The sequence below is a fragment of the Eleutherodactylus coqui genome, chromosome 5 (genome assembly GCF_035609145.1).
Source record: "Eleutherodactylus coqui strain aEleCoq1 chromosome 5, aEleCoq1.hap1, whole genome shotgun sequence".
NCBI classification, from domain to species: domain Eukaryota; kingdom Metazoa; phylum Chordata; class Amphibia; order Anura; family Eleutherodactylidae; genus Eleutherodactylus; species Eleutherodactylus coqui.
Window position 1 is genome coordinate 60,205,866 of NC_089841.1, and position 23,391 is coordinate 60,229,256.

Consider the following 23,391-nt stretch of genomic DNA (forward strand, 5'->3'; position numbering starts at 1 on the left):
TTGAAGTCTGTCCAAAACAGCCAATTTGGAACCAATTTGGCTCATTCTTGGACATATTGGACAATTTAATATTAAAAGTCTATGGTCACCTCAATTTGTGCTCTTAATAAAGACCGTAAACACCCATCATGCATGGTAAATGTTAACTTTTTGGAATGAGTCCATTGAAGTAAAGGCTACTAGGGTGCTGATATTTATCCACCACTATGATATTACCATTCTCAGGAAAATAATGATAAAGCTAGGGTGAAGGCTTAGAAAATTTTAGGAGTCTTGCCCTCAAAGGCAACATATATTACACAAAGTCCTATGGCACAAAAAGAGTTACATGCAATTAGAGATGGCAGAATTCATCTACCATTTCATAAGGCCTTTTTCTACAGGAAGCAAACTTTTTTTTTTTGCAAAACATTACAACTTTTTCAAACTTTTTAAAGAGTACCTGCCATGTCCTCAGATCAGCCACAAACCCTGCGTCTCTATTACAGGTTTTATTTTATTTCTACTCCCCCTGTTCTCCTATTAGTTTTGACTCACACACTTAACATTAAGTTGGACGTCTCCACTGTTCTCTGTCAATCAAATTGGACATCATCCATTGATAGTGAGTGGTGGAGGTCACCCACTTGGCAGACTGGGCTCCCAGTACTTCAAACAGGACTCAGTATGGGGTAATAGGGTGGGGGATAGAAAGCAAATAAAATGAGACTGTGGCTGCACAGTTATGAGGCTGACCTCATAGACTCAAGGACATGACAGGCCTTCTTTAAATCAGCCATGAAAATCTTTCGACTTATGTGTAACTTAATGTTCAGCTGCGGAATATGACATGGGTTGTACAGTAGTTGTATAAAAATGCAGAAGCTCAGAAAACGGAAGTTTAAAAATAAGAGAAAATAAGAGAAAACAAAAAAAAATGGCTGTGCTTATAGATACATTTTGGCACCGGAATAGTGGTAGAGTACAACCCAATGTAATTGATGTAATAATCTATGGTGTCCAAAATAAATTTACAGTATTGAGCTAATGGTGTTATTAAACTGGCTATCATGCAACATTTAAAAGCTCCTCAACAATCATGGCTGCAATTTATTCAAGACTCGTGGGGAAGCGAACCATAACAATGAAGAAAATAGGTCCTAGTGGCCATCGTGAGATTACTATTTCCATAGCAGTCCCAACAAAAGCAGAGTAAACCAAGGTAATAATCTGATTGTTTGCCCTTTATATAACTCTTTGTAAACATAACAAGTGTAATAAATAAATTAGACTAAATTAAAGAACAAACTAAAGGCTACAAATTAACTTTTTTCTGTAAACAGGATTTTTTTCTTTGTAGCTTCTTATTTTGGAAGTTTGGGAAATGTCATTTCAATGTATCTACCATAATGGCTCATCCAAGCACCAAAAAAACCCCCTAAAAACAAATTACACAAAAAATAAAAAAAAAGAAAATATATAAATAATAAAATAATATTTGGTGCAAAATTAGGCTAATAGCAACATGTCCACCACAAGATGACTAGGGCATCAAACACAGAACATTTTTTTTGAAATAAGCGAACATGCTCCAGATGCCGTCCACATAAATACTGTAGCTAAGTAACCCCTACTTGATTCTACTTATTGGAGAGGTATATATACAATCCTTTGAAGTGCAGGATTGGCAAGCCAGACTATCACACTAGTACCTCCAAGAGCTAGTCTCCATCTCCAGCGATCGCCCTCTTTGGCTCTAGGAAGGCCAGCTTCCAATGCAACAGGGCATTATGGCTGTTAAGATCCTCTGGTAATTGTTACATGCCCACAATTCGTCTACAGAATAATGTGCTTGCAGGCTGTCCTCTAAAACAAATGGCTCAGAAGGCAAAAGTTTTGCTGCAGGCAATGGCCACGTGACCTGATAAGGAACATGGGATCCTGACAAGAAAGTCCTCGTTCTCTCAACTGTCTTCTCCCAGTTGTGTTTCAATGTCCACTCTGCAGATCGGACACTTCTTACTGGTCGCCAACCACTGGTCAACGCAGACTTGGTGGAACAGGTGCATGCAGGGTAACCTCCTGGTGGAGCACAAGGGTATAATTAGCAAGTTTGCATACAGTGCCTGAGTTATGATGAATAGCCTTATACAATAAAATCTTGTAGAATATAACTTATGTTGTAATATAAAGTAAAAGTAGGCAAAAACCTTCCCATCCCATTCTTTAATTGTGATGGAAGTTAAAGGGAATTTGTCACCTACTTTTAACCCTTTGAGCTAAGCTTATGGACAGAAAGTAGGTGATCCATGGAGTCTGGTAATGTAAGTTTTAGATTTACCTTCCCCGCTACTCCCCCGATGTGAACGCTGAAAGCCGCCACTGAATGTATTGAGCGGTGCGCTAAGTAAACCACCTATTCTAACTTAATAATGGGTGGACTGCTTAGCAGCATTGCTCAATGCATTTAACAGCGGCTTTCAGTGCCCTCATCGGGGGAATGATAGGGAAGGCAAGTACAAAACTTTCCTCCCCGGAATCCACGGGTCACCTACTTTCTAGAATAGTTTATAGGGTTAAAAGTAGGTGACATACCCCCTTTAAACTTATAGAAACCTGTGTTAAAGAAGCTCATTGTAATGATAGGGACACTAGGCCTAATAGTGACCTATCAGAGTTCTTTATTTACTATCAGAAAATTAGCACCAAAATCCATGTCAAAATTTGCACTATTTTGGTGCAATTCTAGGATCGGTCGCTCATAGACTGCAGTCATTCTTTTCTATTCCCGGAAAACCCCCTTAAAGGGGTTCTGTCACTAAAAAAGAAAAATGCTCTACTTATCTATTCCTCCCCCATCAGTCTACTTACCAGATCTTCACATCCCTTATCTTCTCCTGTCTCCTGCAGTCCCACTTGCCTGATTCTTCTCCTTCCTGTGAGGTTACGGACATTAGGTCACAGCTCACAGGTCAGCAGGAGGACTGCCTATCTTCTTCAGATATTGCTCATGCGAGCTATCTCTGAAATAGATTATAATTCCTTCCTAGGCAGTGAAGCTACAGCACAGGGATGTGACCTTCACTGATCCAGCAGGAAGGAGTTTGTGATGAGCAGCCTTCATAACAAGCTGGGCCCAGCCTGCAGTGAGCTGACCTGGGACACTGGAGAAGCTCAACCAGGAGAAGATGTGATAAGGAGACAGACGGAAGGAATAGGTAAGTTTAGATAATTTTTTTTTTATGACAAAACCCCTTTAAGTACAACAGAAATTTAAGTTGATCTCAATGAGCATAAGCAGAAGAAAGTCACCCTCACAGTGTAAAATATATGAATGATATCATTCGAAGTTAATAAAAGTATATAGAAATGTAGCAAATTTCATCCAAAGCTGATATCTTACTGCAACGAGTTATGTTAACACTACAAAAGCCACTGAGAAGATAAGAAAAAGTTTTGTGTCGCTCTATCGGTACATTAAAAAAGGGGTAAAAATATTACAGTGGGCATTCCCTTTAAATACAGTCCTGCTTTTTGGTAGTGCTGTGTCAAATAAAGGGGACACCGTAGGAGAGCACAAGATTCTAATTACCTCACGTCCTCTCCGTCTTCAAGCATCGACAGGCAGATTGTGCACTTTTCATCTGTATCCGTCTCCTCCTCATCTTCTTTTGTGTCTTTGCAGTCATGTGGCATTCTCTGTTAGTCAGGAAAGGAAACAATGTCACAAAATTCTTAATAAAAGATGAAATGTTGAAGCGACCCTCTGAATTTTGTCCCGGGTATGGATTGGGAGGAGTATATTACATGCAGTTGTTCTTTTCTGCCATCCTTCAGATCCACCCGTTCCAGGTCCCATTTTCAAATGATCAACACAATCTTCAGACTACCTAATCCCCACAGTGCATTGATAGTGTTAGGCTACCAATGCACTATATCTGCTCTGATTGGCCAGAACTGCTCACATGGTCAGCACTGGCCAATCAGAGAGCAGTGCACATTAGGTAACAAAAAATTACTGTAGCCTTCTTGAACAGATGAAAATGGGGCTCGGAATCAGCAGATTGGAGAGGCAGCAGAAGAACTACATGTAATATACCCTTCTCCCACTTCTGTCCTTGGACAACATTTTGTCCTGAAACTGGAGGGTCACTTTAAAAAGATAGTTAAAAGAAGAAGTGGGGCAAAAGGTGGAGTGATTCTGAAGATGAAGGAGATGGAGTCTATTGTGTTAATTGCAAAAATGTTAGCCCATCCCCCCCCCCCCCCAGTGATGCATCTGTAGGGGGCTGAGAAAGTTGATACTTTTGGGCTCTAGAGTCTAAAAGACCACAAAAGTGCAATAAATATGCATGTTTTTGGGGTCCAGATGCACACTTTACATTGAAGACGTCTTCTGAATGCCCACTCCAGACTCAGACCCTTATTCTAGTGCTTTGAACTCAAATAACTATTAATCACTAATCTACAACTTTTTGAATGAACTAAAGTCATATCTTGTATAGTCAAGAAAAATTACAAAATCCCTTCTTAGATAATAATAAAACTAATTATGGATGACCGTACACATAAGATAGCTGTTGGTTCAACGCTCATTCAGCTGACCGCTCTCTTGCTTGACAACGCCCATACACGTGCATGCTCGACTACTGATTGCCCAAGAACAAAAGTAAGGGGCAAATTAAAACCACCTGTAGATGTTTGGGTAGAGTCGGCAGCCTGCAGACACATTAGGTGATTGGCAGGACTTATTGAAATTGGCATGTTTTCAGATGATGGATGCCTCTCATGTATGGGCACCCTTTGTCTTTACAAGAGTTATCTCATCTTGATAGTGACTTTCCTTATGCCCTATTAGGTCATATAGATGTCATAGAAGTCCCCCCCCACACCCCACATATGAGTGGATGTTCATGAAATGCATTGGGTCTCTTACCTTCTTGTATTTGTGCGGAAATGTACACCTTTCTATAATGTTCTGCACGGCTCCTCGTGTCACACTTCCCAATCTGTCTTCTAGTTGTAGGAGTTCCTTTAATCAGAGAGATGCAACAATTAAATATAGGTTCCTACAGCTACTAAATTCTTGAATCCATTAAACTATGCTGCCGTGCTCAAACATCACCTAAAATTGTTGTCCAGGTGTAGATTATATTGATGGACATCCCCAGAATAGCCCGTCAACTGTAGATTGGTGAGGGTGTTACGCCAGAGACCCCATGTGATTAGCTTTTTTTCTGGCCAGTACATTCCTGCACCGAGCCGATTTCTGTAAGAAGCAGACGGCTCCATTCCCACTACATTGGCCTGGTTTTGCATTGCAGACCAAGTTCATTTCAATCCCTGTAATACCAAGCCTGGCCACTGCAGTGTGAATGGAGCTGTCTGTTTCCTGTAGAAATCAGCTCAGCATGGAAACATACCGGCCCGATGAACAGATGATCCCTGAGGGTCCCTACCAAAGAACCCCTGCTTAACTACTACTGATGACCCATCCTGTGGATAGGCTATCAGTAGTTTACAACTGGATCACCCACTTATAGGAATACTAAATCTATTTAAAAAAATCACTTCATCTTCTCCTTTCTATCATCCCACTCATAACACAGTAAAATCTGGAAGGGGTTTTCTGGGGGGTGGATATTGAGGAGATATCCTCAGAACCCCTGCCAAACCCGATAAACTTGCCAATTAGTTGTTTGATGAGGTGGCGGCGCAATGGATGAGCACTGCTGCCACTTTAAACAGCTGATTGTGCGGTTCCCAAGTGGCAAGACCCGACAAATCAAATACTGATAATCTATCCATCATACAGGCCATCAATATCCAAGTCCTGGAAAACCCCTTTAAAAGACTTTTCTAAGTGAGTCTTAGTAGAAAGCCAATTTTCCTTCCTTTTCCACTTCACAAAACAATTTCACTGTAAAGGCAAATGGCTGCAGCTGAACCCTTTCCCTACAGTTCCACAATTGGAGCCCAGAACCAGAAACCACTCCCATTTGACAAACCACTCCCTTACCGTCATCTTAAGGGATCAACAAGACTTCTACGAGACTGTTAAATTCAGGAGCATGCAAAAATCCAGCAGGCTGACAAACACTGTGGAGAACTCCTCTAGGCCGGTGACACAGATGTATTCCAGCCACACCTATATGGACAAATGTCCTGGTCTGAATGTCGGTTTTCTAACGCCGTGAAAATGTGCAGCAAAGACTAACTTATCCTGACTAAGCTGGGCTGCTGCATCCACCTGCTCCTCACTTGCACTGTTTGCAGTGGAATGACCGGGACTGGTCTGGAGTGAATCCACGTGAGTGCTGCTGTTGCCTTTATTATTGGTTTTCTAACGCCAACCTTGAGCATCATAGATTACTATGATCTCTGAGTTCACATCATAAGACCTCCGATCAGGCCACGACGCTCGTCTGTACTGCGGACATATAATTGTGGCCGGAATATGTTGTGTACCACCAGCCCTTCTCTGTTTTCAGGTTTAGTGTTCCATTAAAAAGGGTTGTCTGGCTTTAAACTATTGATGGACTATCCTCAGAATAAGTCTTCAGTAGTAGATTGGTGAGGGCCCGTTGCCTGGAAGCCCTGGCAATCAGCTGTTTTCAGGCTGGTGTGCTTGTGTATTTAGCTGATTTCTGCAGGAAGCAGACACCCTCATTCTTAGGCTGCATTCACACAGGGCGGATTTGCCGCGGAAATTCCGCCGCGGTAAATCCGCCTGCGGCCGCTAATCTCGGAATTAGCCAGCTATGTGGACGAGATTTCTCAGAAATCTCGTCCACACAGGACGGCCAATCCTCTGCAGTAAGTCCGGCTGAAACCGCGGCTGCGGCGACCGCAGCCGCGGCTTCAGAATATGCAGCATGCCTTATTTTTTTTCTTTCCGCCGCGGCCGCGCTCTCCTTTGTGGGAGCGCCGACCGCAGTGGAAGAGTGAGCGGCCGGGCCGCTTCAAAGCCGCCGTGGGTTTTTCCGTGGCGGTTCTCCCGGCGGAAATCTTGCGGTTTCGGCTGCGGCCAAACCGCGGGATTCCTGACGGGAATCCGCCTAGTGGGAACCCAGCCTTACTGTAGTGGTCAGGCTTGATATTGCAGGTAAAGTTTCCATTCATTTCAATGCCTGCAATACCAAGCCTGGCCACTACAGTAAAAACAGTGCTGTTTGCTTCCTGCAAAATTCAGTTCAGCACATGAGTGCACTGGCACGACAAATAGCTGATCGGCACGTTTCCTGAGCAGCAGATCCCAGCCAATCTACTATTGATGACTTAGCCTGAGGATAGGCCATCAATAGTTTACAATCGTACAACCCCTTTAAGTCTCCCATGACATTTTTCACACTTGTTACTGGCAATAAATCAAGTTAAAAATACGTAATGCTTTTTTCCAGCACAACTGACTTTGTTAAATTTTTTTTGGTGCAATAACAACTAAACAACTAAATTAGCAACTAAATTACTAAAAGACATAAAAAAAGTTGCAAAAATGAACAAATGTTCACGTGACATGAAGGCAGGAATATGGAAAAAGTTTGCAGAAATCAAAATGAATAAATACTAAAAGACTTTATGAAATTCCTGTATTAGTGGAATGAAGATAACGAACCTTTAAAGGGGTTGTCCAATTGTTAACTATTGATGGCCTATCCTTAGTATAGACCATCAGTAGTAGATCGGTTGGGGTCCATTGCAAAGACCCCAACTGAACAGCTGTTGACCAAAGCCAGCAGGCACATGCACTAAGTTGATTTCTGCAGGAAGCAGACAGCTCTGTTTTAACTATAGTGGACAAGCTTGGTATTGCAGGCCAAGTTCCAATTAATTTCAATGGGTACTTTGTCCGTAATACCAAGACTGGCCCCTGCAGTAAAAAATGAAGCTGTCTGCTTCCTGCAGAAGTCAGTTTAGTTCATGAGTGCCCTGGCCTAGCAAACAGCTAAACGGTGTGACAGACCTTCACTGATCTACTGTCCTGCAACTGGACAACGCCTTAAGGCCAAGTAATGAAGGATTTTACAGTCTTTGGTACTTAAATGATAGTCAACCCATAGTTAAATACTCTATGTTACTGTTTGACTATGAAGATATTATGAAACACACATGTGAAGCTGATATGGAACAGAGCATCAAATACAGGGTGATTGAAAAAGGAAAGGCGCAAAAGTAAAGCTCTTCATACATGAATTGACATACAACAGCCAGAATGACATGAAAAGATAGGAGAACTTTTCAAGTTTTTAATGAACATTACAGATGTTTGATGTGGGCGCTGTTGGTGGCACTAGATGACCTAAAATAACTAATCTCCGCTTCAGTGGACTTGATAATAGGGCATATTGTGGGAGGCATCTGGCCAGAACTGAACTACTGACTTGATACCTGCCGTGCCACCAACAGAGCCCACATCGAACATCTGTAAGGTGCATTACAAACTTGAAGAGTTCTTCCATCTTTTCATGCTACTCTGGCTGTTGTATGCCAATTAATGTATGATGGAATCAGCTTTCCTTTTGCACCATCCTTTTCTGATTCACCCTGTACATAAAATGTGTTATATAAGTCCTGTTACTAGCAGTGTTATCTGGGAGGAGCATATACACAGTGTACTGTACCATGTGTGAACTCAACAATCCCTCTTCTGCATAAGTACACATGTAACAATTTGGAATGTCCATTACATATTTTTATTGGGGTTAAATAGGTTTTCTGGGACTAAACTATTGATGGCCTATCTTCGTTATAGGTCATCAATAGCTAATCAGTGGTTCACCACCGCTAGAAAGCCCCGCCAATCAGTTGATTGAAGAGGCCACAGGGATTGGGTGATTGCTGAGGCCCCTTCTTGGAGATGTGATATTAAGTTCATTGGTCAAATTGCCTGAGAGCTGCTCAGGCCCATATCCAACCACTTCTATTAGATGTTTGCTCCAATCATCTAAACTCTTTGAGTAAAATAATATTTCCTGATGTTGCTTCTGATCTTCCCCCAACTAATTTTTACCATTTGCATGCATGTATTTTGGTCTGACAATCAATTTTGCAATCATCAATGTCTTTCTGTAGATGAGGTCCCCAGAACTGAACACAGTATTCCAGTTGTGGTCTCATAAGTGCTCTGTACAGCAGGATCACAATCTCCCTCTTTCTACTGGTTATACCTCTCACTATGTGGCAGAGCATCCTACTTGATTTCTTTCCTGCCTGACCGCACTGTGGACTCATTGTGAAGCTATCAGAAATCAGAACCCCTAAATCCTTCTCTTTTTAAGTCCGGCATAAAGTGGAATAGCCAATATGATACTCAATCTGAGAATTCATTCTCCCAAATGTATTATTTATTTTACATTTAGAAACATTGAACTGCAGTTTCCATTGTCTTGACCATTTATTCAGCTAAATTTTTCTCCATGTTCATAATGGAAAACTTTGGGAGTGTTAACTCTAGTGTACACTATTGTGTTATCAGCAAACAGACAGACCTTACCTATTAGACCTATGTCACTTACCAACATATAAAAGGTTGTGATTGGTTGCTCATCAGCATATTGCACCCATGGATGCTCCTCCATATAACAATTTGTTTGTCTGCCTGCTGCGAGACATGGCATCTATACACACCTTTGTATTATTTTGTTCTAACATAGTAACATAGTATGCTAGGCTGAAAGAGGACAATGTCCATCCAGTTCAGCCTGTTTCCACCCCCCTTTGTTGATCCAGAGGAAGGCAAAAACCCAAAGAGGCAGAAGCCAATTTAGCCCATTTTGGGGGGAAAAAATTCCTTCCCGACTCCATAGTGGCAATTAGAATAATCCCTGGATCAACATTTGAAAAGTTCCTACCTGACTCCAAAGACCCGTATTGATATGTCAGTAAATATGACTGCTGGCAGTGATTTTTGAATTAATGTCTCCTTTTTCTATAATTTATTACTTTGGTTGTGGGACTGTATTCATGTACTGAGCATGGTTCTGGGGCTGTAATTATGCTATGGAGTTGGTTCTGGGGCTGTATTCATACACTGAGCTTGGCTTTGGAGCTGCATTTATGTTATAAGGTTTGTTCTGGTACTGTATTTATGTTATGAGCTTGATTCTGGTATTGTGACTATGTACTGAGGTTGGTTGTGTTGTATTTATGTTATGAGCTTGGTTCTGTACAGTATTTATTCACTAAGCTGTGTGAGTATAGTACTGTCTTGTAGCTTTCTGAACAAGAACAATACAGACAGATTACTCATCAGGGTAATATATATGTCATTTTTTCTTATTAGGGGAGGGCACAAAAACACTTATGCACAAGTTACCATTTAATGTAAGGCAGGCCCTATCTATCTTTTACCTAACCGCGAGTCAACTTAACTGCAATGTACTACAGTTCTATAAATCCAGTTTGCACAATGCACCAGTCATGCTGACAATTGCTCCATCGGTATAAATGGCGTGGGATGGTAGAGGTGTCCTGTTGCACGTTTTACATTGTGGACCAGGAGCTTCATGTTGCCCCTTTAGACAAGGCTAAGCTTGGGTTGGAGCCCACATTTATCCTGATTATTACAATGTCAGCTCAGTGGACATTCAGCCTCAGTCAGAATCCAGGTTCCTTGCAAGTTATACAATAAAAGAAGAGATATGATTGCTTGCTATGAGGCGTATGTCCCCCTATAATAACATGCATGGCCAAGACGGGTGGACGGGTAAAGACACTTTTCTCACGGGTGGCTGTAACTTTTGTGGTAACTTGAGCCTATATATTTCACAAATGATTATTAGCATCCGCAGTGAATAGAACTATAGAACCTATTAAACTCTCGTGTAGTACCACTTTCAAAGTTCAGAACTTCAATAAACAAGGCTGGGGTCAAATAGACCCCTTGGCACCACATGAGGGTTATTGCAACCAGTGCATTAAAAGTTGTAATTTTTCACAAATTCTGGAAATCAGAACTAAGGAGACAACAAAATCAATATATAAGAGTGCATATTGGGTATAGCAGATATCTATGTCCCACGCCATAATACGCCTAGTACCATATAACACGTACATAACATTAACTGACAATCCCGCAGCACAATGTTCCCCCATGGAGCTACTTTTATCATTATATTGAAACCCCCACATATAGAAAAAAGCTGGATTTTCTCATTTTCTCCGGCAGTGATGATATTGGTTCCATCACTCAGAGTAGTTGCCTGGAAGAGTTACCATTTCATTATAAAGGTCGCAAGAAAGTCAGCGCTGTGATACTAAGCACAAAGGGGGTCATATTGTATGAAATATAGAAGCGAAACACCCACACAATTCGCTTAGACAATGTCACCTGTAGAGGAGATCCCTGGCTTTATACAAAGACTCCTCATCTCTAGCCATAGACCCCTTATATACATACCCAGGTCTCAATTTATATACTGAGAAGCCTCATCTGTGCAAGTAGACCCCTTATGAATACATGAAGATCCCAGTCTACATACTAGGAGACCTCATCCGTACCTCTAATGACCACTGTCTATACTGGACACAGAGACCTCTAATTATAATCTTCTTTGCAAATAGAACCGTAATCTATATATCAGGATTCCAGTCTATAAACACAGATCTCTCACAAGAACACCTAACGTATACCGTACCCTTCATGTAGAGACTAGTTTTCAACCCGAACCAATAGAACCCTGTTTCGGGTTGAACTTTGCTAAAAGTTTAGTTTGGGCACAACCCATAACAAGCTTTTAGCAGAGTTCTACCAGAAACCGGTTTTGGTTCACTCAGAACTAGTCGGCTGTATAACACTGTAAAAGCCATAAAAGCTCTGTATAATACTCTGAGAGTGTTATACAGGGGTTTTCTGGCTCTTAGACAGTGTTATACACCACTTTTGGGGGTTTTGGTGAACTTCCAGTTCAGTTCAAAATAATCTGGACTTAACTGAAATTTTTGCAAAAGTTTGGCGAACCGGCCGAACCAAACTTTTCAATCATTCACTCATGACTAGCAGAAAACTCCTATTTGTACACAGAGACTCCAACCGAAGCTTCAAGTTACACTTCTGATCACAATATATGCACAATGATCTCACATAAGTACATGAAGATTCTTCAACTGTATGTAGACCTTAGCCATCTATACATAGAGACCCCTCATCTATATGTAGACATTCATCTAAAGCTTTGTTCACATCAGTGTCGAAGCATCTGGTGAGAATCAGGCAAAACAAATAAATAGATAAAATAGCGCAACATGCTGCATTATTTCATCCAGGAGAATTCTGGGCGGCATGTTGGAAGCCCAAGGGAACCCCAATATAGTCAATGGGGTCCATCAGGCACCATTCATGCCTGGCATGTACTGGATCCATCTCCTACGATGAAGAGACCTCATATCTGTGTGTAGACATTTATCTAGGTCTTATCTGTCCTGAACCCCCAGCAAACAGGTGATGTTGCCAGGAAGCTGTGGGTAGCGGCCATTGTGGAGTAGATGCCCCCCGTTCAATACCGGTGAGACAGGCAATTGTTCCATTAATGGACCATCCGGATGGTCATTCGTAAACTAGTTGTAGCTGGTCGTTTGGATGGATGAATGGACGACCACTGCATGATACGTCACATGAAGAGCACACGTAAACAGTACCGGACACAGAGCAACTTTCAGGCATACACGCTCATGGTTGCATGGACCATCGCACACACAGTTGTCACTATGGATGGTCTATCTCTCTCATTTAGGGTGCACTAAGTTCTAGGATTGTTCATGAATGTCAGATTATCCTGAACACATTCATTTGAAGCTGGAAGCTACTCACTTCATAGCTTTCCCTCACAGCAGACGTATGCCGCGCTGGACTGAGACCCTGGAGGGCAAGGAGATGAAGCTGCGGATAAGGGTAATTTCTGATTTCATGGACAACCTTGTAAAACAGACAGACAAGAGAAACAGTTAATTCATAAAGAACTGTTGCATCCAGCCTGACTATGAATGTCGAGCAAATACCATCCACATTACTTCAGAGCTGAAGGGTCTTAATGAGATCGTCCCCCGGAGCCCCATATTCCTGTAGGTCAGGTTCTTTTTCGAAGCCAAAAAATATGTGTTTGCAGCAGGAAAAGCAAGGACAAGACAAGGACGCCGTGCCAAGACAAGAAGACCATCACAAACAGCCACCCACCGAGCTGGTGGTTCTACTCTACTAAAGATCTGCCTAATGCGTTCACAGATGAACAACCAATGAACTGTACCTTACCACGAAGGTCTTCTAGCTTCATCAAAGGGTCATTCAACTTTTCTGGGCCTATAAAGTCCTTAATAGGGTTGTCCCAATAAGGCAAACCCCTTTCTATTTATACTATTTGGATGTTATAGAGGGTATTTTTCACCAGAAGTTGCTTTTTGCCAGCTCTAGCGAACCCAGCTGGCTCATCCATGTATTATAAGGTAGCCCATTCATTTAGCTTCCCTTGGTGATATCAACTGTTTGTGTCAAGGAGCAGGATCGGAGCCGCACAAGTCACATTGTGCAGTGCAACTAGAACAAAACTTTACTTTTTCTCGGGCAACTGGCTTGGCGGTTACAGAAAATTTACAATTGCTTGGTGGTTAACAGTAAACAGTGTCTCAGTATGAGGGCACAGACATAGTAGCATTCAGTGTGGCGGTTGGTGGCAGTCACTCACCGGCGGTTCATGCACACTTTAGGGAGTTTGCTTTCATTGCTCGTTGTTCTGGTTTCCCACAATTGCTCTACTGCACTCGCTGGATCTAGTCCCCTTGCTATGTTTTTTTCCATATCCCACCATTTTTCATGACATCTCTTACTTCTAAGACGGGATGACACACAAGTCAGGGCAAATGCAACTAACCCTAGCAACTCTCTACCAGATCTTGTCTCAACCGTGACAACTCTCAGTACTCTCCGTACCTTAAGCTAGGAAACCCACACATAATCTCCCTAACTATTCCCAATCCTATCATGACGCAGCAGTAAAGGCCCATTTACACGCAACAATTAGGGCGCCCACCCACTGGCGTTTGCGATTTTCGTGCGTGAAAAACGCAGCGTTTTCTGCGGCGTTTTTTGCGGCTTTTTCGCGCCTTTTCCATTAATTTCCATTGACTTTCATGGGTGCATTAAGAGAAAAATAAGGACACATATGCAACTGACAGTTCCTATGTTAAAAATCGCAACGGACCGAATAAAAAAACGCCAGTGGACAGGAGTACATTCAATTCTAATTGCTCTTGAGAAAAAACGCAAAACGCAAAGAAAAAAAAATCGCCAGTGGGTGGGCGCCCTAATCGCTCAAAATTCGCTCAAAAGACGTCTTTTGAGCGATAATCGTTGGGTGTAACTGCACTGACATTGTACAGTTTTCGTTATGCCGTCACTCATCATTGTCTTTCAGTGTGCTGAAAGACGACTATGAGCCTTATCAGGGATTCACAGAGGGGTACAGCTGATACTATTGTTTCAGCTGTATCCCGCTCCCTGATGACAGGCTGGGAATGAAGAACAGAGTGGTCAAGCTCTGTTCTCCATACCTGGCACGGAGTGCTAGGCTGTATAACAGCTGGTCACTCCATGCAAGGAACAGCTGGATGCAGAAGACAAGCAGGGACAGCCCTCTTGTTTTCTGCATCCTCCGCTAGGAGCGCTCGGCTGTATGACAGCCGGGAGCTCACAGTGGGGAACAGCTGGATGCACAAGATAAAATAGTTCTTCCTTTGGATTTCCTCCTTCTAATATATAGCAATAGAGTTTAGTGACATGACGCCCAGATACTTAATCCCCATATCACAACTAGAAATTAAAATCATCAAACGCATGACCACATGACCATCAATCTCCATACCAATCCATATAGCAAAAAAAAATAAAAGTAATAGTACAGCAAAGTACCCCTACTCTGCAGATATATTAAAGGCTATAGACACCTTTTTCAGTTAAATGCATGTATTTTCAGCTGGCAATCATTTTTTGATTAAACATTTTGCACTGTTTGCCTTCTGCAAATTCTACATATCACTGTATACAAAAACTGCAGTACACATTTGAATAAGAGGTCCATCAGTGAGGCTAGACTGAGGGCTTAGTTTCCCTCTGCTCTCTAATCTCCATCATTTATTATCAGCTAATTTATGACCAAAAAAAAAAAAAAAGCTTTGTTGTGGTCATAAATTAGTTGTTAAGAATGTGGAGGTGAGGAAAGAGCAGAGGAAACTAAGACATCAGTCCAGCTTCACTAACGGATCTGATATGGAGAATCCGATTGCAGTTTCTATATACAATGATATGTAGAAGCTACAGAAGACAAATGGCGAAAAATGTTTAAACAAACCCTATTGCAGAAATTATTGCAGCACAAAATACATGTATTTAAGTGAAAAAATGCCCCTCCAAAGTTGTCCATAGCCATTAAATAAATTCAATCATTACTTTCAGGTGCTTTAATGACTGCTGTATTCAATAAAGACGGCACCTTTTATTAGCACCCTATGGGATGATGGCTAAAAGGTCAATGCCAGAGAAAATTCCACAAAAAGCACAGACCACAAAAAAATTGCCACTTTAAAAAGCCAGTACCATAACATAAATAACTATTATTTTCCTTATCCGCAGGCAGAAAACGCAGGTACAATGTACAACAAAAACATTTCCTCCTTAAGGGCTTCTTCAGATGATATTTTTGTCCCATTTGTCCTGCAAGATTTCAATGGTTTCATTTTCACTATTGGGATTTTAACACATTAAGGCCTCATGTCCACGGGGAAAATCAGGCCCGCCGCGGATTCTATATGTAGAATCCGTAGCGGGTCCCTCCTGCCCCGCGGACATGAGGTCTAAAAATAAGAATAAACTCACCTGCTCCGGGCGATGCGTGTCTCCCCTTCTTCGCGGCCAGATCTTCTTTCTTTGGCCCGGCGGATGTGCTCGGCATGCCGGTAGCATGCCGCGCACATGTGCCGGGCACATCCGCCGGGCCAAAGAAAGAAGATCCGGCCGCGAAGAAGGGGAGACACACATCGCCCGGAGCAGGTGAGTTTAATTCTGGTACGGGTCTCCCGCGGATCTGGTCGGCTTCTGTAGGCTTGAATAGAAGCCTGCAGGAGCCATCCCCGCGGGAGACCCGCACTAAAATGGAGCATGTCCATTTTTTCCCCCGCACGCGTGCGGGAGAACTGCTGCGGATTTAAGGCCCGTGGACATGAGGCCTAATACTACGTGCGAGAAAAGATAGGACTTGCCCTACCTTTCTCGCACATAGTTTTTCTATCATTGAATGGCTGTGATTGGTTCATTAAGCGCTGACTCTGATTGGTTGAACCGTGGCGCTCGAGAACCAATCACAGCCAGCGCTTCCTAGAGGCGGGGATTTTGAACCTCAAAGCCAGGAAGCGCTTGGTGAAAACTACAAGCAAGAGCTGAAGAGGAAATATGCAGCGGCCATGACAGCGGCGGACCTGAAAATCCCGGCAAAAGAACGCTAAAAAGTCGCGTGACTTTGTAGCGACACATAATCGTGATATCGCCACGAGAAAATGCAACAATATCACAAATAACACACATGCAAAATTGCAGCGATTTTCTCATGGCGATATTGCTGTCGCTGGTGTGAAACAGGCCTCAAGCTGTTTATAGGTGAATGTTCTTTAGGAGATGCATATGATAGAGGACTTCCCTGGACAATCCCTCCGCAAACCTACTTGAGGTTTAACTGCCACTATACATAGTATGTTTGATTATCATGACGGTAATATGGAAATCTCACCTCCAACCAGGTTTGAGTAAATGTATGGTCATTGGTAGAACAGTAGGCTTGTATTTATATGCAACACCTAATGTAAACAAGAAGAGCTGCAGTGTAAAGCATGAAAAAGTACAAAAGCGGAAAAAGAAAAGCCTGAATCTCTGCAATACTCAGAAATAGGACTTAACAGAATTCAGTGAACCCTGTAGATAAGCTGTACTAAAATATTAGTAAGCATCCTATTGAATTCTATGAACACTAGGAATCCAGCAGAGCATAGAACCCAACCATGGCTCATATCTGTGCTGGCACTGGCAGGAAAACCTAAAAAGCCCCTATATGAGGATGTAAAAGCTTTTAAATGTAGTTCACAAGAATAAGAACAGAATGAAGAATACTCAACTATTCATTGGGAGGAAGGGTTGATGGCCCATGGACTTAAAGGGGTTGTCCAGCTTGGAAAACCTATTTTAAAATACCCTACCTGGTTCAAGACTCATTTATTAGCCTGAGCAGAAAATGGTAGTAGAAGGTCTGTTTTTGGAGGACCTGACACGTCCTTGTCTTACAGCTCAGCCCACTGATTTCCATGTAATGTGGTAGCGCTGCAAGGAAATTGACCATCGTCCTGTTCAGATTACAGCTGATCACTGGAGCTTTAAAACTGATGGGTTACCCTGTATTAAAATTATTGTTGGGGACTAGAGATAAGCGAGCATACTTGCTAAGGGCAATTACTCGATTGAGCATTGCCCTTAGCGAGTACCTGCCCGCTCGGGAGAACAGATTCGCCTGCCGGCGGCGGGCGGGGAGCGACGGGGGAGAGCGTGGAGGTACGGAGGGGAGATCTTTCTCCCCCCCCCCCCCGCGCTCCCCCCTGCTCACCACCGCAACTCACCTGTCACCCGCGCCGGCAGCTGAACATTTTCTTCCGAGCGGGGAGATACTTGCTAAGGACAATGATCGCTCGAGCAATCATGTTACACGCAGTACACACATCTTTGTCTAAAAGTAGAGAGTAAGCTTCAGACCTAATTCTTAATTTTTTATTTTGGCTCCCTATATGTAAATATCCAGTTTTAAGTCAACTGGGCGATGCCTGCATCATGCGAGGAGCCACACCCACTCCTCTCCATTGTCTCCTCCCTGGCTCTTGTTGTCAGGATTTGTTGTGCTAAAATCCCATGCAGCCCTCTCCCCCTGTCTTCCCTTCATGCGTAGAGCACCGATAAAGTCAAGGTTTATACACCTTGATTCAGGGCAAGCACTGACATCTTCCAGCCTGTGCAGAGAGAAGGGGAAGTTTGGGTGTATATGGCTTGATTCACTATTCATGTGCTGGGCTACCCTGCGGATGCAAGGTATTTTAACTTGACAAGTGGGGGCATGGTGTGACGCAGGGACTTGGGGAGCCGGGGTGCCGCCCAGATGACTTGAGCAATTTTATTCAGATATTAATTGTACATGAGTGCTGAGGCGTGTGTTTCTGTTACTGTAACTGTTGCAGCCATGGCTTATACACATTATCACATTTAGGCTGGTTCACACGGGGTGGATTTGCTGCGGAAATTCCGTGCGGAATTTTGCCGCGGCAAATCCGCATGCGGCCGCTAATCCCGGGATTAGCCAGCCATGTGGACGAAATTTCTCAGAAATCTCGTCCACACAGGACGGCCAATCCGCTGCGGCTAAGCCGGCAGAAGCCGCTGCTGCAGCACGGATTTGCCGACCGCAGCATGTCCATTCTTTTTTTCTTTCCGCTGCGGCCGCGCTCTCCTCTATGGGAGCACCAGCCGTAGCGGAAGAGCGAGCGGCCGGGCCACTTCAAAGCCGCCGTGGGTTTTTCCGCGGGAGGTTCTCCCGGAAATGTCGCGGTTTTTGCTGCGGTCGGGAATCCGCCCTGTGTGACCGTGGCCTTAGTTAATGTGTTGGAAGTGCTGACTTTTGTTTTTTACATGCACTGTATTGGTTGTGAGTGGCTGCCCTTACTTTTGTTCTGCACTCCATTCACTCTTCTGTCCAAGGTGGCTTAATGAAAGTATATAGCCAAGTATCCAGCTTTCCCTGAGTCCATTAGAGGCCTTTAGCCCAAAGAGAGGTGTTTTGTGGAGCTAGGTACCCATCCAATAAGGTTCGCCTGGACATCAGATGGGCTCTCATGCTTTGATCAAAATATGTGCTCAGAACCTCGCATTTTATGTGGCTGGTATAAACAACAGTTGTACAACTTTATTCATATATTAAATGTGTGCTAGTGCTGAGGCCTGTGTTTCTGTTACTGCAATTGTTACAGCCATGGCTTATATGTACCTTCACATTTGATTTTTTTTGTTGGAAGTGCCAACCTTTGTTTTTTGTTTGTCTAGATGACCTGAGACCAAGCATTTACATACAGGGCACCGAAATATAAAAATAAGAATTTGGCCTGACATTTATTCTCTGTTCTTGGACAAAGACATATGTGAACTGTAGAGGCGTAACTTGAAGCTCCTGGGCCCCCATGCAAAATCTGAAACAGGGCCCCCAAATATAATGCTTTACTCATAGTACTGTGCTCCCTATATGTAGAGGAGAGGTCTTATGGGCCCCCTAAGGCTCCTGGGCCTGGGTGCAACTGCATCCCCTGTATCCCCTATAGTTGCGCCCCTGGTGTACTACATGCAACATGATTGATAGTGCTATGGCGGTGGGCCAATAGCAAAAATGCTGCTCATAGGTTCCCTTTAGTAAGGCTGACACTATGTGATTCCTTGTTGTGAGACCCTCAGTTGCCAAGGAAATAAAAAAGTGAGTTTGGCCATTCATTCCGCATTCGAGAGAGCAGGCGGGATGTGTCCTCCTTATGGCTTGATAGACATCTCAGCTTGAAGTAATTAATATAAGACCTGGAAATTCCTTGTCTCAATCTGTTCCCTGACAGGTTTTCATACGATATGAATAGTAACAGCGCTGTACGTGCTCATAGCGTGCCATCTACAAGCTGTAATATGACTTGGTGTCATGGACACATTTTCTTGATATTCCTCTGGATGTACAACAGGAATTATTAGCGGTAGAGATGCTGAAGCACTTATATTGAAGGTAATCCACGAAAATAGGGGTTTACGACAAGCTCTGACATTCAACATAAAGGACGGCTCTGCGGGAATAAGAGCAACTGCCATTTACTACATCTCCTCTTGTGGATACTTGTTGGCTTGTAAATAAAGAATAACATGAGAACTAGAGACAGATATTAAAGGGAACTCATCATGTTAAAAATGCAGTCCAAACTGCAGGCAGCTGAGCAGATTTATATATATATATATATATATATATATATATATATATATATATACACATACAAATATATCTGTGTGTGTGGGAAAGGATTCAGTACAACATGTGATTCATCCATTGAAACCTCCCTTTCCTCTAGGCTTAGAAGTCCAGTGGGCGGTCCTAATTAATCAGTGTGCATGAATGTGCATAGGACCTAGTATCACCTCTAGTTGACTCTTGTTTCCTTCCCATTTTCAAAAAATCACAACTCTTATTCCTCCGGGATGTAGCTACTTGCTTTTGGAGGACGGGTTGCTTTTTTTAATGGTGCTATTTAATGTGTCATGTAATGCACTGAAAAAAGTTTTAAAATTTTAAGTGGAGTGAAATGGAAAAAAAGACAATTGTGCCATCTCTGGGGGTGAGTAGGGGTGGGTGGAGTATTGTTTTATGGCAAAAATGACACGATCATTTCATTCTGTGGGTCTGTACAATTATGACAATAGCAAATATATATTTTTTTCTGTAATACTTAAAAAAAATAAAATATCTTAAAAATGAATAATAATAATTTTGCTGTAATCTTCTGACCGCCATAACTTTTTTATTTTTGGATATAGCTCTGTGAAGGCTTGTTTTTTGTAGGACGTGCAGTGCTTTCTATTGGTACTGTTTTAGAGCTTGTACAACCTTTTGATCGATTTTTATTAGCTTTTTACTTGGAGGCAGGATGATTTTAAAAAAGTGCAATTGTGTTACTTGGTAGGTTAGACGGATGCGGCTATTTATTATTACATATGCTTCTGGGTTTTTTTTTTTATTTTTATAAAAATTATAAATACAGAAAAAGGAAGGTTTTTTAAACTTTTATTATTCTTTACTTTTTACAATTCACTTACGCAAGGTTGACAAAATATTGAGACCTCAACCAATCCAGTGCTGTCAGGTGAAAGGGATATGTAAATCGGATGTGTGAGCATTAGATATAAAGGAGAGCATCACACAGGCATATCCCAGAACAGAACGCATCAGCATGCCAACAGGTGTAGAGCTGACAACGGGGTCTGGTGGAGGGATGTCACCTGGCAGCCAATCCATGTGGGACATCGTAGGACTTTTGGATCTTCCAAAGGCCATTGTTGGTAATGTTATTTAGAAATGGAAAACATCTGGTGTGTGTGCAGTGCAGCCACGTTTGGGGAAAACTTGTAAACTGACAGAATGTGGACAATGAAGCCTTGTATGAGCTGTGAAGACATCACTCACATCGTCTGTCGAAACACTCACTCAGGAGGTATCACAGACCATTCAAACATCCATTGGCACCAGAACCAATCCATAGGGAACTGCCTATGAAGGGTTATCATGGATCAGTGACTGCACACAAGCTCAACATCATAGCAGTGAATGCACAGAGACACCTATAATGGGGCTTGGAGCGTCGTTCTTGGACTAAAGATGATTGGAAGCAAGTGTTGTGGACAGCTGAATGACTGTATAGCATCTTTTGATTGAATGGCCGCACATGTGTGTGGGGGTTGCCTGGAGAGTAATTTCTATACAATTGCTTCATACCAACAGTGAAGTTTGGAGGAAGTCCTGTTATGGTCTGGGGATGTTTCTGCTGGGAAGGACTAGGGCCTTTGGTTATAGTGAAGTCCACCCTCAATGCCAATGGGTACAGAGATATTCTGGACAATGTGACATTACCTACCCTAAGGTAGAACTTTAGCAAAGCTTGTGACTCTACCACCTGAGCACCATGTTATATAGCACACACTGTTGAGTCTTGGATTAAGTACCAGATTGTCTGCAAACTTCATTGGCCTTCCTAAAGTCCGGATTACAATCCCTGATTGAGCATCCTTGGGACAAACTGAAATGTCAAATCTAGGCACACCCAACATACCCATCATCTCCCACATCTCTTTTTGAAGCTCTTCTCAAAGAATGAAGGTAAATCTCTCAACAGACCTATTGGAATTTGGTGAAAAGCATGCCTAGGAGGGATACTGCAGTCACTGAGGCTAAAGGTGTCCCAACACCATAAAAATGCAAATAAAAATGCGAATAACTTTGAATTTTATCACCTTCTATATATGTGCTAAGACTTTTTGTCAACATAGTATATTTTAACTTTTTTTTGGTGTCCATAGAGGACTTATGACCGTTAGATCGCTTATATCATATACTGAAATACTTCAGTACTGCAGTATAAGATAAGTCAGTCAGCATTATATTAAAACATGTAACAGGCACATCTTACTAGGCAGAAATACATGGCAGCTCTGTGGGTCTTCAGAAGGCCCTTGGCTGCCATGACAACTAGATGGTACCCCACCATCTCATCTGGGGGCTGCTCAGGCCATGTTGAAAGAATGAAGAGGGGTGTCAAAAAAAAGCGGATCAGCATACGAACAAAGTAAAAGGAGGGCAGTAGGTGGTATAGTTCCCACTTCTGGTGCCTGGACAAATTTTAGTCCAGTGAGCATGGGATCACTTTAACTCATGTGCTTTGCCTCATTTTTGGAGGATCACAAGGCTGTTTGGTTGATACAAATGCACTTACAAACATTTCTTTGTTCTTTACTATTTGACTTTTATAAGCCACTATATAATTAAAATAATAATAGAAGGTATCTTGTATAGAAGGACATTCAGAGTACATTTATCTTTATTTATATGTGGTCCATCTTGGACTAACCAAATACTTTCAGCATTTTCTTGTTAAACAGTATGGGGTTCTGTATGTTAACAGGAAGTCATTTAGAAAAGCACCACACAACAATACATCTTCAAGACAGAGGTTGTCCGAAATTGCCACCTAGATTCTTGTCCTGCCCTGGTATACCTACTTCCCACAATAGGTGTATTAGAGCATATGTAAAACCTAATGCACAAATACATAGTAGCCAACATAAAACCAAGGCAAGTTAGGTTACACCATAGATCCACCAAAAGGTATCACTTAGCCTGAACCTTGCCAAAATTTGCAAATTGCACATATTTTGGGTCAACTCATTAAAATTAGGCACATTCTACAAAAAAACAAACAAAAAACCCCCAACAATAACAGCAAAAATAAGGAGACAAATATGGAAATCTCAGTACTCTACACTGGACTACTATGTGCTCATTGGAGTCTGATCTGGAACTGACGATAACGTTTGTTGCAAGTATAAAGGCCTTAATTGGATTTGCAGAACATAAAAGATCTGAATTTTTCACTAATGCACCATTGCTATTGGCTGCTGCAAATGGTGTCTATATTAATATTACCAGCAGTAATTGGACACCTGAGCAAGAAACAAAAGTCATACCGTATATTTGTTTCCATATGTTAATATTTAGTGGGACCCGCTTTGGTCCTAATGACATCAGATTCTGGTCGCATACTTTCTAC

The 23,391-nt window shown here is 42.3% G+C and overlaps 1 protein-coding gene across 2 annotated transcripts in view; it reads right to left on the minus strand.

Annotated features, from left to right (window-relative positions):
- Nucleotides 1-1,424: 1,424 nt before the first annotated feature.
- ARK2C (arkadia (RNF111) C-terminal like ring finger ubiquitin ligase 2C) overlaps nucleotides 1,425-23,391 on the minus strand; it is a 109,796-nt gene continuing 87,829 nt past the window's right edge. The window contains exons 5-8 of one of the 2 annotated variants that reach the window (XM_066601845.1): nucleotides 12,788-12,892; nucleotides 4,916-5,011; nucleotides 3,572-3,678; nucleotides 1,425-2,061 (exon numbers count right to left, since the gene is read on the minus strand). In XM_066601845.1, the coding sequence (XP_066457942.1) occupies nucleotides 1,944-2,061; nucleotides 3,572-3,678; nucleotides 4,916-5,011; nucleotides 12,788-12,892 (426 nt within the window). In that variant the 3' untranslated portion in view covers nucleotides 1,425-1,943. The remainder of the gene's footprint in view (nucleotides 2,062-3,571; nucleotides 3,679-4,915; nucleotides 5,012-12,787; nucleotides 12,893-23,391) is intronic. The other variant, XM_066601846.1, reaches the window with a different exon arrangement.